We start from the raw sequence: 15,598 nt of genomic DNA, 5'->3' as shown, positions 1-15,598 counted from the left end.
CCGTCCTATCCTGTGCCGCTTTCATACTTCATACTTCCTAAAACACTAGAGACCACTGTGGCAGTCACCATGTCTTCCTCTCCTTCGCTGACCCTCCACCATTCCAAGCATCATATCCCCCTCTAGGAAATCACTCCTCCTAGCAACATGTCCTAAGTATTGTTCTAAAGAGCAATCTAGATGCACCCTAAGACATATGTATTTGTTCTTTGGCAGTCCCTTGGATATTCAGTGTTCTTCTCCAACACCACGACTCAAAGGTATCAATTCTTCTTCTGTCATCTTTATTTACTGCCCAGTTCTCAAATGCATGGCAAGTGATCGGCAAAGCCATGCCTAAATCAGATGCACCTTAGTCCTCAAATTGACATCATTACTCCTCAATAATTTGGAGAGGTCCTTAAGTGCAGACTTTCCCAGTGCAATACATTTCCTGATTTCCTAACTGCTGGTACTGTGGATCTAAGTAAGATGAAGTTGCTGACAGTTTCAATCTCTTCTCCATTCTCCATGATCTTGCCTATTGATCCACTGGTAAGAATCTTTGTTTTCTTGACACTGAGATGCAATCCATACCGACGGCTGAATTCCTTGATATTTTTCAACAAGTACTTCAAGTCCTCCTCACTTTCAGCAAGGAAGGTTGTGTCATTTGCATAATGCAGGTTACTGATGAGTCTCCCCTCTGATCCTGAAGCCTCATTTCTCTTCAGAGAGTCCAGTTTCTTGAATAATTTTCTCAGCATACAGACTGAATAGCTATGGAGAGAGAATACAAGCGACATATTCCCTTCTTAATTTTAAACCATGCAGTGTTCTGCTTGCACAATAGACACTTGGTCCAGGAATAGGCTATGAATGAGCAAAATTAAGTGCTCTGGGATTCCCATTCTTCTCAGTGTAAGCTACAACCTGTTATGATCCATACCACATGTTGAAATAATGATGAACACTAGGTTTATTTAAAGTAGAATCTGTCATTCAGTCAAATCCTCAATGAACACCTGCTACTCAGAAATTATTTTATTATGAGGAAGTAGTACAGACTTCATTGTTATTTTGTTGGAGTTTTACAACAGTTTTAAGTTTTACATTATGTGTCCCAAAACTTTATCAATACTCATCTTCCACCGCTACTCAATGTTTCTTACATCCAGAATCTCTAGCTACAAAATTGACTGGGAGATTGGTTCTTCAACTCCTTATAATACTTTATTATGATAAATTGCATCTGCACAAATTAGGTATGTGTTTGGTAAGATCACCATTTGGGAATATCACTCCAAAATTAGGATTCAGAATATTAAATAGAATGTCATAAATAGCATATCTTCCATAGATAGCTGCGAAAATATAAAATTAAGTGATTCTAGTTCAATTTAAAATATATCTGTTAAGATAAAACACTTTAATATCTTTTAAAAAAAGGAAGATAGGGCATTAGAGAGCAAGAAAAGAGGGAATAATCTCAAAATAATGATACTTAAAATTTAGTTTAATGAAAATTTAAGCATCTTGAAATTCCATAATGAAATACTGCTTTTTGTAAAACTAGGAATACAATCGGAATGAAAATATTTATATATTAATATAGTATTAAATATTATATTTAATGTTTTCATTATCGTAATGAGTGCCAAAGCTGAAGCATCATGAGAACTTGGAGAATTCCTAAAACCATTAAAAAGATGAAAACTGCTCACTCCAAAGTCCTTCCAACATTTCTAAGATCATATTCTAAAATCTATGCGTATTTATTTCCAAGTTAGCCTATCTTGTAAATTTAATAAATAGTTGTTACATTTTGTGAAGTCAGAACTAACCTACATCTGACCCTCTAGCAGGTTTTCAGGGGCAGTAAATAGCCAATCTTTCTCCCTTGAAACAGCTAGAGGATTTGAACCATGGGCCTTTGATTTGGCCACGCAGCTCCTTACCACTAGAGCTCCCTATATCATAATTTGGACATATTTATCATTTTGTACTGGAGGCAGCTGTATAAAATTTAACTGCCATTCATTCACTCATGGGCCCTGCAGGTAAATAATGCTGGCCATGAGGGTGAAAGTAAGTTTTCCTGGCTTAAATTCTTACTAAATAGAATATAGGTAAACAGCAACTGCTAGGTCTTGACTTATTGTATTATTAAAAAAACTAGAACCAAATGAGATATTACTTTATATCCAATAAGATGGCTATAAACGAATGTTGAAAAGGTAGAGAAATAAGAACCCTAGTGTACTGCCAATGGGACTATAAAATGTGTAGTTATTGGAGAAAACATCTGGCAGTTCTGCAGTAAGCTAAACACAAGAAGAGCCATAAGACTCAGCAATTCCGCTTCTAGGCACATACCCAGGAGAAGGGAAAGTAGGGAGGCAGATACATGTGTGGCTAGTCATCAAAGTGCTGTTAACAACAGCCAAAAATGTAAAGTCACTCATAGTAACTATTCACAGATGAAAAGATAAAACATGGTATATAACAGGATAATAACCGTCCAAAAAAAAAAAAAGAGAGAGAATAAAGTGTGATGCATGCACAACATGGATGAACCTTGAAGACAGGCTAAGTGAAGAGCTAGACATAAAAGACACATAATATATGGTTGCACGTATGTGAATGAAAGGGTGACAGAGAGGATGAGCGTGGGAAGTGAGTACTTAATAGCCACATGATTTTCTCTTGCAGTAATGAGAGTATTTTGGATCTTGACAAAGATGATGGTTTTTTAACGTGAAAGTACTAAAACACTGAATTGTTCACTTTAATTAGGTGAATTTTTGTCCAAGTTAAAAAAGGTAAAGCTCTGTGATTTTTAAAATACATTAAATTGCTGGTACATTTTATCTTTTATTACTAATGAAATTTTTTAGCCAATAACAAAGGAATTAAATATAATTTCACTTAAAAACACAACAACAAAAAAATAACACAAACAATGAAACAAATCCTACATTTTTAATTTGACTGAAATAAAAGGTTTTAGTAGCACCTCACTTTGTAATCAACATACACATATGGGTGCACACACATATTGAAAAGCTCGTTGTCAAATATGCCTGAATGGGAGAAGTGTTTTTGAGTTTTTACCAAGTTGTTCACTGATAAAGGGCTTTCTTGATTATTTAGAACAACAAAATGCTGCTTGAAGAAGACACATTAGTGAGAAAAAGTTTAGGAAACTTCAACATCTGACAGAAGTGGTAAAAAAAAAAAAAAAAGGGAAAGAAATTTACCACTAAGTAAGTAGTTCCAGCAGATACTTAACAGAGGTTTAAGTGCTAGCTAGGTATTACCACACACAAGCTTTCAAGGGATCATTTTAAAATGCAATAAAGTAAACAAGTATTTTGTTCAGAAAATAAATAGGTTTATTATGGCACAAATGGTTCTTAGTTGCTATACAAAAGTCCAATGGCTCCATGAGTGAAGAGACCTGGTGATCTGCGTCTATTAAAATAACAGCCAAGCAAACTACGGGCCAGTTCTACTCCCTCACACAGGACTGCTAAAAGTGAAAAAAGAAAAGGAAAAAAATTCCTGGTTCTGTAACTAGGTACTTGTAGAATTTCCAACAGTGGACTTGTAGAAATGCAAAAAAGTATGTAACAACATTTAGATGCTTAAACAGTATTATTGATAGCGTAAAAAGTATGCTAATAATGATAAAGATACAGATTTTAAAAAATTAGTAGAGTATATAACCATATAGAATAATCTTAAAAATATTTAAGCTAACAAAAAACTCTTCTGGAGCTTCTTAATGGGAAAATAGGAGATTATATTCTATTCAAGAATTATCAACATAGGTAGTTTTTTTAAAAAAAGACTTAGAAGGTTTAAAGCATAAAATATTGAAGGTAATAATTATGAATGCCTAAAGTGATTATTTTTGTATTTAACCTTCTACTAAACTGGAGTAATCCTCTTTTATCTACATCATCTATCTTTTCCTGAATACCTCCAGATATCAGGAAAAAGAATTTGTTCCATTGTTAAGCCACAAAAACACTCTTCACTGATTCATTTGTAATTTTATTCAGTTCCTATTTACACCAAGGGCTGGGGTTTTTTATAGTAAGTCCAAATGTGAATTGTTATCTCATTTTTGTCATTATTTTAATTTCACAATCTAAGATAGAGATCATATGAGCAAGAGCCTATGGTGATGAAGGAAGAAGTTCAAGCTGCTTTGAAGGAAATAGCAAAAAATAAGGCCCCAGGAATAGATGGTATACCAATTGAAGTATTCCAGATAACAGATGTTGCCCTGGATGTGCTCACCAAGTTGTGCCAAGAAATCTGGAGAACAACCACTTAGCCAACTGACTGGAAGAGATCTATATTTGTTCCCATTCCAAAGAAAGGTGACCCAACTGAGTGTGGAAACTACAGAACAGTGTCATTGATTTCACATGCAAGCAAGATTCTACTGAAGATCATCCAAAAACGATTAGAACAGCACATCAGCAGAGAACTGCCGGAAGTCCAGGCTGGGTTTAGAAGGGGTCGTGGTACTAGGGATATTGTTGCTGATGTTAGATGGATCTTGGCTGAAAGCAGAGAATACCAGAAGAATGTCTATCTGTGTTTCATTGACTATGCAAAGGCATCTGACTGTGTGGATCATAACAAACTGTGGCTGACTCTGAGAAGAATGGGAATCCCAGAACATTTAATTGTGCTAATGCGAAACCTATACTTGGACCAAGAGGCAGTAGTCAGAACAGAGCAGGGTAACACTGCATGGTTCAAAATTGGGAAGGGTGTACGCCAGGGATGCATCCTGTCTCCATACCTCTTCAACATGTATGCAGAGCAGATTATCCGAGAGGCTGGGCTCTATGAGGAGAATTGTGGCATCAGGATTGGTGGAAGATCTATTAACAATCTGCGTTATGCAGATGACACAACCCTGCTTGCTGAAACTGAGGAGGACCTCATGCACTTGCTGCGAAGAGTCAAGGACTGCAGCCTTCAGTATGGACTGAGGCTCAATGTCAAGAAGACAAAGATTCTCACCACTGGACCAATTGGCAGCGTCAGGATGGATGACGAAGAGATTGAGATTGTTCACAGCTTCAGTTTGCTCGGCTCCATAGTCAACACTCTTGGCACCAGCAGTCAGGAAATCAAAAGCGTATCGCGATGGGAAAGTCTACTGTTAGGGACCTCTCTAAGGTACTCAGGAGCAACAGTGTCTCTCTGGAGACTAAGATGCGCCTGATACAGGCCATGGTATTTGCAATCGCTTGTTATGCATCAGAGAGTTGGACAATGACTAGGGAGGACAGAAGGAGAGTGGATGCTTTTGAGCTGTGGTGCTGGAGAAGAGTACTGAATGTACCATGGACTGCCAGGAAAACAAACAGATTCATCCTAGAGAGGATTAAACCAAGCTACTCCTTGGAGGCAAGGATTCTGGGGCTTCGTCTGACATACTTTGGACATGTTGCCAGGAGGGATGGGTCCTTGGAGAGGGACATCATGCTTGGGAGGGTGGAGGGACGGCACAGGAGGGGAAGACCCTCTATGAGATGGATTGATTCGGTGACTGGGGTAATCGGGATGGCTGTGTCATGCGTTTGGCGCAGGATAGAGCAGGGTTTAGGGCTGTTGTGCATAGGGTCGCTATGAGTCACAAACGACTCGATGGCACATAACAACAACAACAAGAAGATAGATATACTTGTATTTCTTTCTTTATGGTCCTTGAGGTACTTTAAAGAGCTATCAAGACTCCTTTTAAGTCTGTCCTCAGGTTCTATATTCAATTTTTTTCCTCTGTATAAATCTCCAAACAAAATAAAACCCACTGTCACGGAGCCCATCAACTTTGTGACAGTTTTCTTATCTTCCTAAAATTGGGTAGCCAAGACCTCAAATATTTAAAATCATTTCTAGCAAATCCTAAATACTCAGAATGAAGAGTCTCAGCATATCTAAATATTCCCATTAATCTAGTTTAAGGTTGTCTAAGCATCTTTAAGAGTTACTAGCATTGAGAGTATGTGATTGTAGTCAACTGAATCAGTTGCCATGGATTGAATGAACTGCGCTGTCCTCAAATATGTGTCAACTTGGCTAGGCCACAATTTCCAATATTTTGTGATTACCCTTCATTTTGTGGTGTGTTATATATCATAACCACCGATGTGGGTCAAGAGGGAAGAGTAAATGATGCTAGAGAAGATCAGATTACATCTGTTATGTTAACAAGGCAGAAATAGGGTAGGGTGCAAACCCTTACTTAATTCACCATTTATCCAAGTCATAGCCCTAATATTAAGTAAGGGGACATTCTGTGAAATGAGGTCTGCATTACCTTTTACGTGATAAGAGGAGAGAGAAGCCAGAAAAGAAAGCCAAAATGACAGGGACTAAGGAGTATATAAGGGGATCCTCAGTGTTAAAAAAACAAACAATAAAACCAACCAAAAAAATACCCCCAAAACAACCCAAGTGGAATGGAGCTTGCCCTTTGGACCTGGGGCTTCTGTGTTGAGAACTCCCTAGACCCATGGCAAGAACTGAAAGCAAGGATTTTCCCCAGAGCTACCAGAAAGAGAAGTATTCCCCTAGTACTATCATCCTAAATTTGGAATTACAATCTCCTAAACCTGGGTGGAATTTCTTTTGTTAAAGCCACCCACTTGTTATATTTCTGTTACACCAGCTCAAGATAACTAGGAAACCATCAAAGCCTATTTTACTATCAAAACTCATATCTTCCACATATAGAGCAATGTAATGTTCTGTTTTCCATATTAGAAAAGCATAAACATAAGGAAAACTTCTTAGAACAAATTTATTTCTTATTCACAGTTCAATTAAGCTTATTAATCAATTAATCAACTATTTATTGAGGTTTTATGTACAAAGAACTACACATGTTTTTAATGCTTAGTTTAAACAAGAAAAGCATCTAAGGTGGTTGGTTGGTTGAATCAGTGACGGTATTAACCAGGGCGAAACAAACAAACAAACAAAAATCACAAATAGTGAGGCAATGACGACTCAACCTGTCTTTCAGAAGTCATCAATGGACAAATTTCTTCTAGGTTTTTTTATCAGTTGTAATGGTGCCAAGTTCCCAGAAGGAATAAAATTTCTGTGTATACTGTTAAGTTCTCAGATTTACACAATGCAGTTCCCTTTTTGCATGTAAGATATCTGAATTTACACAAACATTACCTGAGATTTAATATACTGACCTAAATCAGTGCTGGATAAAGATGGACAATCACCTGCCATGTGATTTGTCGGCAGTGACCCTGATGACCCTCAGGCAGGTTTTCCGAGGCAGTTAATTGCATGGGAGGAGACTGCCCATATTTCTCCCATGTATCAGCTGGTGGATTTGAACTGTGTGTCTTTGGGATTGCAGCATGGCTTCTTGCCACTAGACCACCAGAGCTCCTGGAAACCCCATGGAGGGCTAGCTACAAATTGGTTCAGACTTGACAGCAATGAGTGTTTAAGTTGAGGTATAAATCCAAAGGAAGAAATTAGAATACTGTAAGTTTCAAATACAAACCTAAAAACCAAGTTGTATATCCTATATCATCACTATGGTAGTGGGCTTGGTTTTATTACTGACAAACTTCATTCATTTTCTATCACTCTTTAACATGTGTCAAGCTGAAAGTTAGAAAAGCTATACTTTCTTGAAAAGTTTTATCTATGACTATTGGGTTAAAATGCATCTGTTACACATCCCATTAAGCGATTACAAAGGATTCTTCCTACCTACATGCTTTTAGGTGCCACCGAGTATGACTGAAGAGTGACCTATGAATATGTCCTATCCTGTGCCATCCTCATCATTTCTGACAAATTTGAGTTCACTGCTGCAATCATCATGTCAATTCATCTTGGTGAGGGCGAGGGCCTTCGTCTCTTTCACTGACCCTCCATCCTTCTAAGCATGATGCCGCTTTACAAGGAATAGCTTCTCCTAACAACATGCTCAAAATATGAAAGATGTAGCTTTGCCATCCTTGCCTCCAAAGGAGAGCTCTGGCTGCACTTTTTAAAGACATGTTTTTGTTTTGGCAGTCCATGGGATAGTCAGGACTCTTCTCCATCACAACCAAAGCTCAAAGGCATCAATCCTTCTTCTGTCATTCTTTTTCACTGTCTATCTCACAGAAGTATAGCAAATGACTGAAAAGACCATATCCTTTTGCCCTCCATAGAGTTTAATTAACAATGTGTCATTTCACACCCAGTGTGTAATGTCTTAGTGTTTAAAAGAGCTAAACAATTTGAAATTACCTTGAGTGGTGAAGTTGAAGAGTGCCGGTGTGTCTCGCCCATTTGGTAGTTTGACATTTGGGTCCCGTAATTCATCAAAAAATGAATGAGCACAAGCTTCCAGTGGTGTCAGTCGGGCGGTTGGGGTATACTCCAGCAGACGGCTACATAGTGCAATTGCCTCTGGCGGAGTTCGGGGTCGGAAGACCTACAGTATTAAAAGAGAAAAAGGAAAAAAAAAAAAAGGAAAGAAAAAAACCACAATATTTTATTATAAGAATCTAAGCAAATAACCTTCTGAATATTGAGTCATTTCCCACCATGTGCAAAAACATCATTGCTTTTGGGAAAAGGATTCTTCTAGAACTGAAAGAGTTAACTACATAGGATTGGGTCACATGGAGTGAGCTGTTATTTAAAGACTTTATGAGGAAAGCAAAGAGGAAAAAAAATTCACAAATCAAAACGGGGGAAATGGTAAAAAATATAAATATGCCAACCAAAAAGCAATACAATCAAACAGCCATACAAAACAAGACAGAGAAAGGCTGAGTGCTTGGGAGGTAAACACAAATTAAATTGTTGGCAAGAATGCTGTCTAAATTAAGCAATCAATATTTTTTTTTAAAAAAAGCTATTAGGGCTAGGTTTATAAATGCTAATTTATATGGATTTTTTCCCCTCAAATAATAAGAGCATTTAGTTATGGAGAAAGATTTAGTATTATCTCAATAAGCTGAGCCTATTACTATTTAGGAAAATCCCTTAACACTAAGATTTTGACAGAATGTCTGACATTGTTTCTTAAATAGTTGTTACATTGAGAATGAGACGTGACCACTATCATTTACTCTAGATTTTAATCAGGGATATATTTTTCATTAAGACCCATTAAAATGCAAAAAAAAAAAAGTCAACTGAAGACTATAATGGCATAAATGCAGTTAAATGAGTCTGCTTACGGAAACAAAAGCTTTCTACACAACTATCTTAAAAACAAACTCCTAATAAATACAAGGGAACTCTGGTGGCCTAGTGGCAGGGGATTCAAATCTATCAGCTGTTCCAGGAGGAAGATGTGCAGTCTCCTCCCCTATGATTTACTGCCTCTGAAAACCCACTGGAGGGACAGCTATGGTTCAGTTCTGACTTGAAGGTGTACAATAACACAACAATCAATACATAAAACTATAAAAATATACTTTATACTAAATTATGGTCAGTTAAAAAATACAAAGAGAAGAAACAGAAATAAACATACATAAATGGACAGAAAACTAGACTAAAGAAGAATAGAAATATATACCCCTAATAAAAAGATCATTTAAATAAAGGGGAAAGAGAATGGTAGTGGATAAATATATAATGAAGGAAAAGTAGACCCACAAGTGAGGGAGAAACACTTGAATTGTGATAAGGACAGACGGAGGAGACTGGAAGGGTAAGAGTTTCTACCGAGTTATGTAGTAGCTAGTTATGCACTTTGGTTGAAAGTAGGAATTATAGTTAGACAGGACTCATTAGATTTTCAAGAGATTATTTTTAAGGGTACTTTCAACAGTGAAAATGGCATTTTTGCTTTTGTTTTTATACAAAAATTTATTATGGATATAGATATTTTCCATGGAAATTGAGTTGAGTAGGATCTTAGGAAGTTCTTAGAATCTTAAAGGTCTTAGACAATTTATTAAGGAAAACAGTCCTCTGATGTGTCAAAAGTTGTATTAGTTTTATTCTCTCTAGAGCTTTGACTTGCCTTACTCAAGGAAATCTTAAAGTTATTGAAGTTATGTTAGATTATCTACTGTTCTTGGTCATCCTATCCTCTTGCACTCAACATCCATAAGTCAGAATAAAAAAAATAAAGAAAAACTTAGAAAATGCTAAAATATTGTCAAAATAGGCCACAAAATATTTAATGTTTTTGTCATTTTTATTATCTCTGTAGTCACTTTGAATTAATTTGAAATATATGGATCTGATTTTGGTAGGCAGGCTAAACCCAAAATGCTTTGCACCAATAGTGGAGCATGTAAATCAAAATGAAAATAGAAACAACACTACCTGCTAATAAGAAATAATATGTACCAATATTTAAATGTAAAGTGCCAAGACAGTGGTATATTTAACTGATTAAATTTCTTATCAGTGAACATTTTGTGTTAAAACAAACTAGTCTTATAAATTTATTTCTTTTGTTAAAGAAATAAATCTATTTTGTGTGTGTCTTCCGGTTACCAGTGTTAATTTATGTTGGGACAAGGAAACATATTAGTCTATCTTGTTAAGAACTCCTAAAACTCCTGGAGTAAGAGAGATTAAAAAACTATGAAGAGAAGAATTTGTCCCAAAAGTTTATATAAAAATTGAGAGAAATCTGTCTTTTAAAAAGCACAGAAAACTAACACTGTTAGTTCAGACTCAAAGATTCGTAAAAGAAATAAATGCCTTGGATAAAAGTGACTCTCTGGATAACGCTAAGTGGAAAATCACAAGAGGTCAAAACCCAGTTTTCTCCTAGTTCAGATTTCTGATTATATTACTGATGTGGAAGTAAGTAACATCGAAAATTACAGGCCAAACCAGAAAAGAGCTACTTTGAATGATCTGTGGGTCTAAATGGAAAGAAATCAACAAATCATGAACTTTTGCTTTTAATAAAGAAGATTCTACTGCTGCTTCACTCTTTGCTTATTTAAACTGCTCAACCTTTGGCTCCAGGATCTTCAGCAACATTTATTAAGAATAAAGATTTTAGGGGAAAATGATCTGAAAACACTACAGTTAATAAACTCCAGTGTCAAGGAATTACTTAGGAGACTAACAATTTATACTATAAGCAAAATCTGTATCATAAAATGGATTAAATTAGATATTATAGCCTATAGTGATTTTACATTTTCACAATGAATAACTATTTAGCCTGTCAAAAAAAGGGTGTGTTTTTTTCCCCTTAATTTTATAGACCTGCCCTGAAATTTGGGGGGGAAAAAAAATTAAGTACATACCCGCACTCCTGAGGTGAAATGTCCTGTTCCTGACGAATCCTAAAGATGATAATGCAGTGAAATAATCCAAACAGGGGAAGTCAATCCAAAAGAGAATAGTCCAGCAAGGAAAAATATATCCAATGTTATAAGAAATCCACAGTGTGGGGGACATAAAAAAATGTTTATACAGTTAAAACTTTAACATCAGTCTCCACAGTAGCAAGTCCAAGTTTAAAAAATTACTTCACCACAGTGTATGCAAAAAAAATATTTTTGATTGTGCAATGGTGAGGCACAGTAAAGAAACATTTGAATTTTAGTTATTTCTGTTCCAATGCCAGTGCGTTTGTTAAAAAAATACAAAACCAAAAAAAGTTTAAATCAAAATGAAATCTAGAAGTAAAGTTCCCAAAGTAAAGTATTTGGTCCTTATGACCTGGATTCATTGTCCATATTCATATCTGGGAAAGGGGCATATTAGCCTGCTTTTAAAGATAGGAGTTTCCAATATGCTAATTTTGTACGTTAATGTGTTCCAGTGACACAGTATAAACATTTTTTTTCTTCACTAAATTATTAGTGATAAGAAGAAAGTAGTAATATTACTACAGATTTCAAGGTAAGTATTTTGAATTTGTGTGAGCTAAGAACAGATCAGGCTACCGCGGATTATTCTCCATTCTGGATTGACTTCCCTGCTAAAGATGCTTATTGGCTGACATTCTCATTTCTTTAGGATTCTTCAAGTAATTGACATATTACCTCAGGAGTGCGGGTATAAACTTATTTTTCTATTGTGGGCTTTGCCTCCTCATACCCTTGCACCCATTTCTTAGGAAAAAATAAAAAATAACATTCTTTCCTTTTTGTAATAACTCACTGAAAAAAAAATTCTATCTGAGCATTACAAATTCAACACAGTTCCATCTGCAAATATGACCAATTCTCCCACCAAAAGCTAAGCAAAATTATATACAATTAGCAATACAACTAAGGGATCGTCACAGGTACAGGTGATATGTAGAGTAATATACACCAACACCTAGGCACAACGGAGCCAAATATTCAAGAGAGGTTGTAGGGTCTATTGTGTCTAGGTATTGAAAACAAAACAAAACAAAAATGGCAGAACTCACCAGTAACTGTGAACTCCCTTGGCTATTCTAAGAGAATTTAACATTCTTTTAGGATAGTTTCCAGTGGGGGAATTAAACGTTTTACAAAAAGAAATAATCCGCGGATTACTTTTAGTCTGCAGACTAAAATTTAGTACGTGGATTAAAATCCAGCCCAGCCCATCAAAATGAAAATCTCTCATGAACAGAAACAGAACCAAGTGGACAAAAATAGAAAACCGACTAAAAGAACCAAGAGGCTAAAATAAGATTCAACTGGGCCAACTAATAATTAGTGCGCAGACTAAATATGGCTAGCCAAAAATGCAGCAAGGCCATGAAGATCCCCAAACACCCCTCTAAGAACTAAAAGTGAAAATAAGAAAAACAAAACAGAAGAGAAACAAACAAACAAAAAAAAAACCAACCAAAAAAAAAAATCAAAAAACAAAAGAAATTAACAAAAAAGGAAAAATTTAAAAGAACCAAAACACTGACATGAACTTTTAAAAGATATCCAAATACTACCTCACCTGTGCAGCAACTCATTTTCTTAAATTGGAACAAGTATCAATTCTCATCACAAATACTAGTCCATAAAATAAGCTAACACGGGGGAAAAAAAAGTAATTTTTTTTCCTTAAAGGAAAGTCTCTGTGGCATCGAATAAATGCAAAACAAGGCTTTAAACATAGAATTATTCAAAATAAAATACTTGGATAACTAAAAAAACGAGAGGCAATTTCCCCCTTACATGCCCTAGAATAGATGATAACCATAAAATTTCAATCTGTAATTATTATTACTAAATTACAAGTTCTTCAAACACAGCTATACATAAGCAATTACATATACTACAGTTCATGGTTAAGTTGCTTACTAAAGCACCAACTCTCAGAAATTCTATTTTATTAAACAGCCACCCAGAACAATACCATGTAAGAATTCTTAGTTTTCATGGCTATAGGTAATGGTAATTAATAGAACATAAAATGAGTGCTGTCCAGGTTCAAATAGACACGTCTACCCTAGTTTTCTTATGATAGATGTTTCATATTGCCATACTGCTCTCTGGTTATTCACAAAACACAAGCACTCAGTGTTTAAAATTGATAAGCCAAAAAGAATCCTAAAGAGCTATCCTAATATTGGCTCTTAAATAATTACTGATCATCTAAATACGAAATTAAAAGATACACCACCACAGATTGGATGAATAGTTAATTATGCTGTAGTAGTTAAGAACATAAGTCTATGTAGGTCCTCATATGTACTACATAATTCAGTAAGTGAAGTAAACATGCTTCATACACTTAAGGAAAGATATTACCGCCCTATTTATTTTTCAACACTCCTACTAGGAGGTATTTTATTTTGGTCTAATGTATGAACATACATAGTAATGTAATCCACCTTAAAAAATACAAAAATTGTCACTGGAAGCTACAAAATATCAACTTTCTCGAAGTCTGCATGCCAAGTAAAAAAAAATCCTTTCCTCTGCCATGGAAAATCAAGCATTTAATACATTTCAGATGCATTACCTATAAAGCTTGTTCGAGTTTTTCTGACCTCTACTACACAACAGAAACCTTCCAAATGTAAAGAGAGCAGAATTTAACAGGCAATATAATTTTCCACTTTAGCATCATTCATTAATGAAAGCTTATTACAGACCTAAACAGATGTACAATTTACCACAAGTCCATGTAGCAAATTTAATTTTTCCCTGTTCACAAAATAGTTCTTGCAATAAAGCTGACTCTCCTAGGAGTACAGGAATATCCTCTGTTCAATTATATCTCCATCGTGAAGATCATTTTAGTAGGTTATAATTCCTAACCCTCAGGACACCAACCTATTCTGTTAACTCTTTCTACCACCTAAAAGGAGGCTTTCTTTCCTCCATCATTCTTGCTGGACATCTGCTTGGTAACATCTTCAGCATTTGGAACACCTTCAGATACATAAGGCACACAATCCGTTATATGGTACTTTGTGTTACTCAGTACTTGCTTCCATTTACTTGTAAGCTTTTCAAGGACAAACACTACGTACTTGACAGTTTTTATGGTACTCAGCACAGCACTGTTACAAAGGAGACATAATGATGATTAAAAACATATATTGCCCTCTTATATCCCACCCTACTTGATTCTCCAGTCCTCATGGGTCATATTAAAACTTATCTTAGCATCTTTAATTTTTAAAATATTCTTTCTCTCACCTATGGACTATAGTAGTGGTTGCTAGTTGCCATCAAATAAACTATTACTAATGTTGACTCGTGTGCAGAAGCATTATCACTAGCCGTTCTTCTGTGGTGCCTTCTGAAGGATTTGAACTACTAAAATTTTTTTTTTGGCTAGTGTTTAATTGTATAATATGTATCCTATCCAGTGGGAAAAAATAATTGTGAGTTTAACTGGTATACACAGAAAAAAGTGGAAAGTCTACTCACATAAGAAAATGGGTATTAGGAAACTAGAAGTGATTATTCCATTACTATTAAAGAGGTAGGGAGTTCTATTGGCTTAGTGGTAAGGAGTTGCACAGTGAACCCAAGGCACGTGGTTTGAAACCAAGAGCTGCTCTGTGGGTGGAAAGATCGGCAATCTCCACCCCTGTGATTTACTACCTCTGAAAATCCACTGAAGAGTTAGCTATGAGTTGATTTTGACTCAATGCTATATAACAACAACAATAAGATGTACATAAAAACTTCAGTACACAACACAGTACATGTGTATGTATATAAGACAAATGAAAACAGAATGGTAGCATGTTCAAGGCAGAGGGGTAGAGCAATAACATAAAAATGGATTTAGTATAAGCAACAGAAAAACAGGCAAAGGTAAGAACCAACAGAAATCCCAAAAAACATCTTATGCTTTATGGAACACAATGCTGTTGTTGTTGTGTGCCGTCGAGTCGCTTGCGACTCACAGCGACGCTATGTACAACAGCCCTAAACCCTGCTTTATCCTGTGCCAGTCACACTGCCTCTGACACCCCCATCCCGATTATCCCAGTCACTGAATCAATCCACCTCACAGAGGGCCTTCCCCTCCTGCGCTGTCCCTCTACCCTCCTCAACATGGTGTCTTTCTCCAAGGACTGGTCCTCCTTACAACATGCCCAAAGTATGTTGGACGGAGCCTCAGAATCCTTGCCTCCAAGGAGCGACCCGGTTTAACCCTTTCCAGGATGAATCTGTTTGTTTTCCTAGCAGTC

The 15,598-nt window shown here is 36.0% G+C and overlaps 1 protein-coding gene across 2 annotated transcripts in view; it reads right to left on the bottom strand.

Moving 5' to 3' along the window:
• The window catches only part of GSK3B (glycogen synthase kinase 3 beta), a 275,384-nt gene that overhangs the window by 24,553 nt on the left and 235,233 nt on the right, over nucleotides 1-15,598 (bottom strand). The window contains exons 9-10 of one of the 2 annotated variants that reach the window (XM_006884255.1): nucleotides 11,268-11,306; nucleotides 8,281-8,467 (exon numbers count right to left, since the gene is read on the bottom strand). In XM_006884255.1, coding sequence (XP_006884317.1) covers nucleotides 8,281-8,467; nucleotides 11,268-11,306 — 226 coding nt within the window. The remainder of the gene's footprint in view (nucleotides 1-8,280; nucleotides 8,468-11,267; nucleotides 11,307-15,598) is intronic. The other variant, XM_006884256.1, reaches the window with a different exon arrangement.

The sequence above is a fragment of the Elephantulus edwardii genome, unplaced genomic scaffold (genome assembly GCF_000299155.1).
Source record: "Elephantulus edwardii isolate Elephantulus edwardi_28Jun2011 unplaced genomic scaffold, EleEdw1.0 scaffold00032, whole genome shotgun sequence".
Lineage (NCBI taxonomy): Eukaryota > Metazoa > Chordata > Mammalia > Macroscelidea > Macroscelididae > Elephantulus > Elephantulus edwardii.
This window is presented reverse-complemented; position numbering and strand designations above follow the sequence as displayed.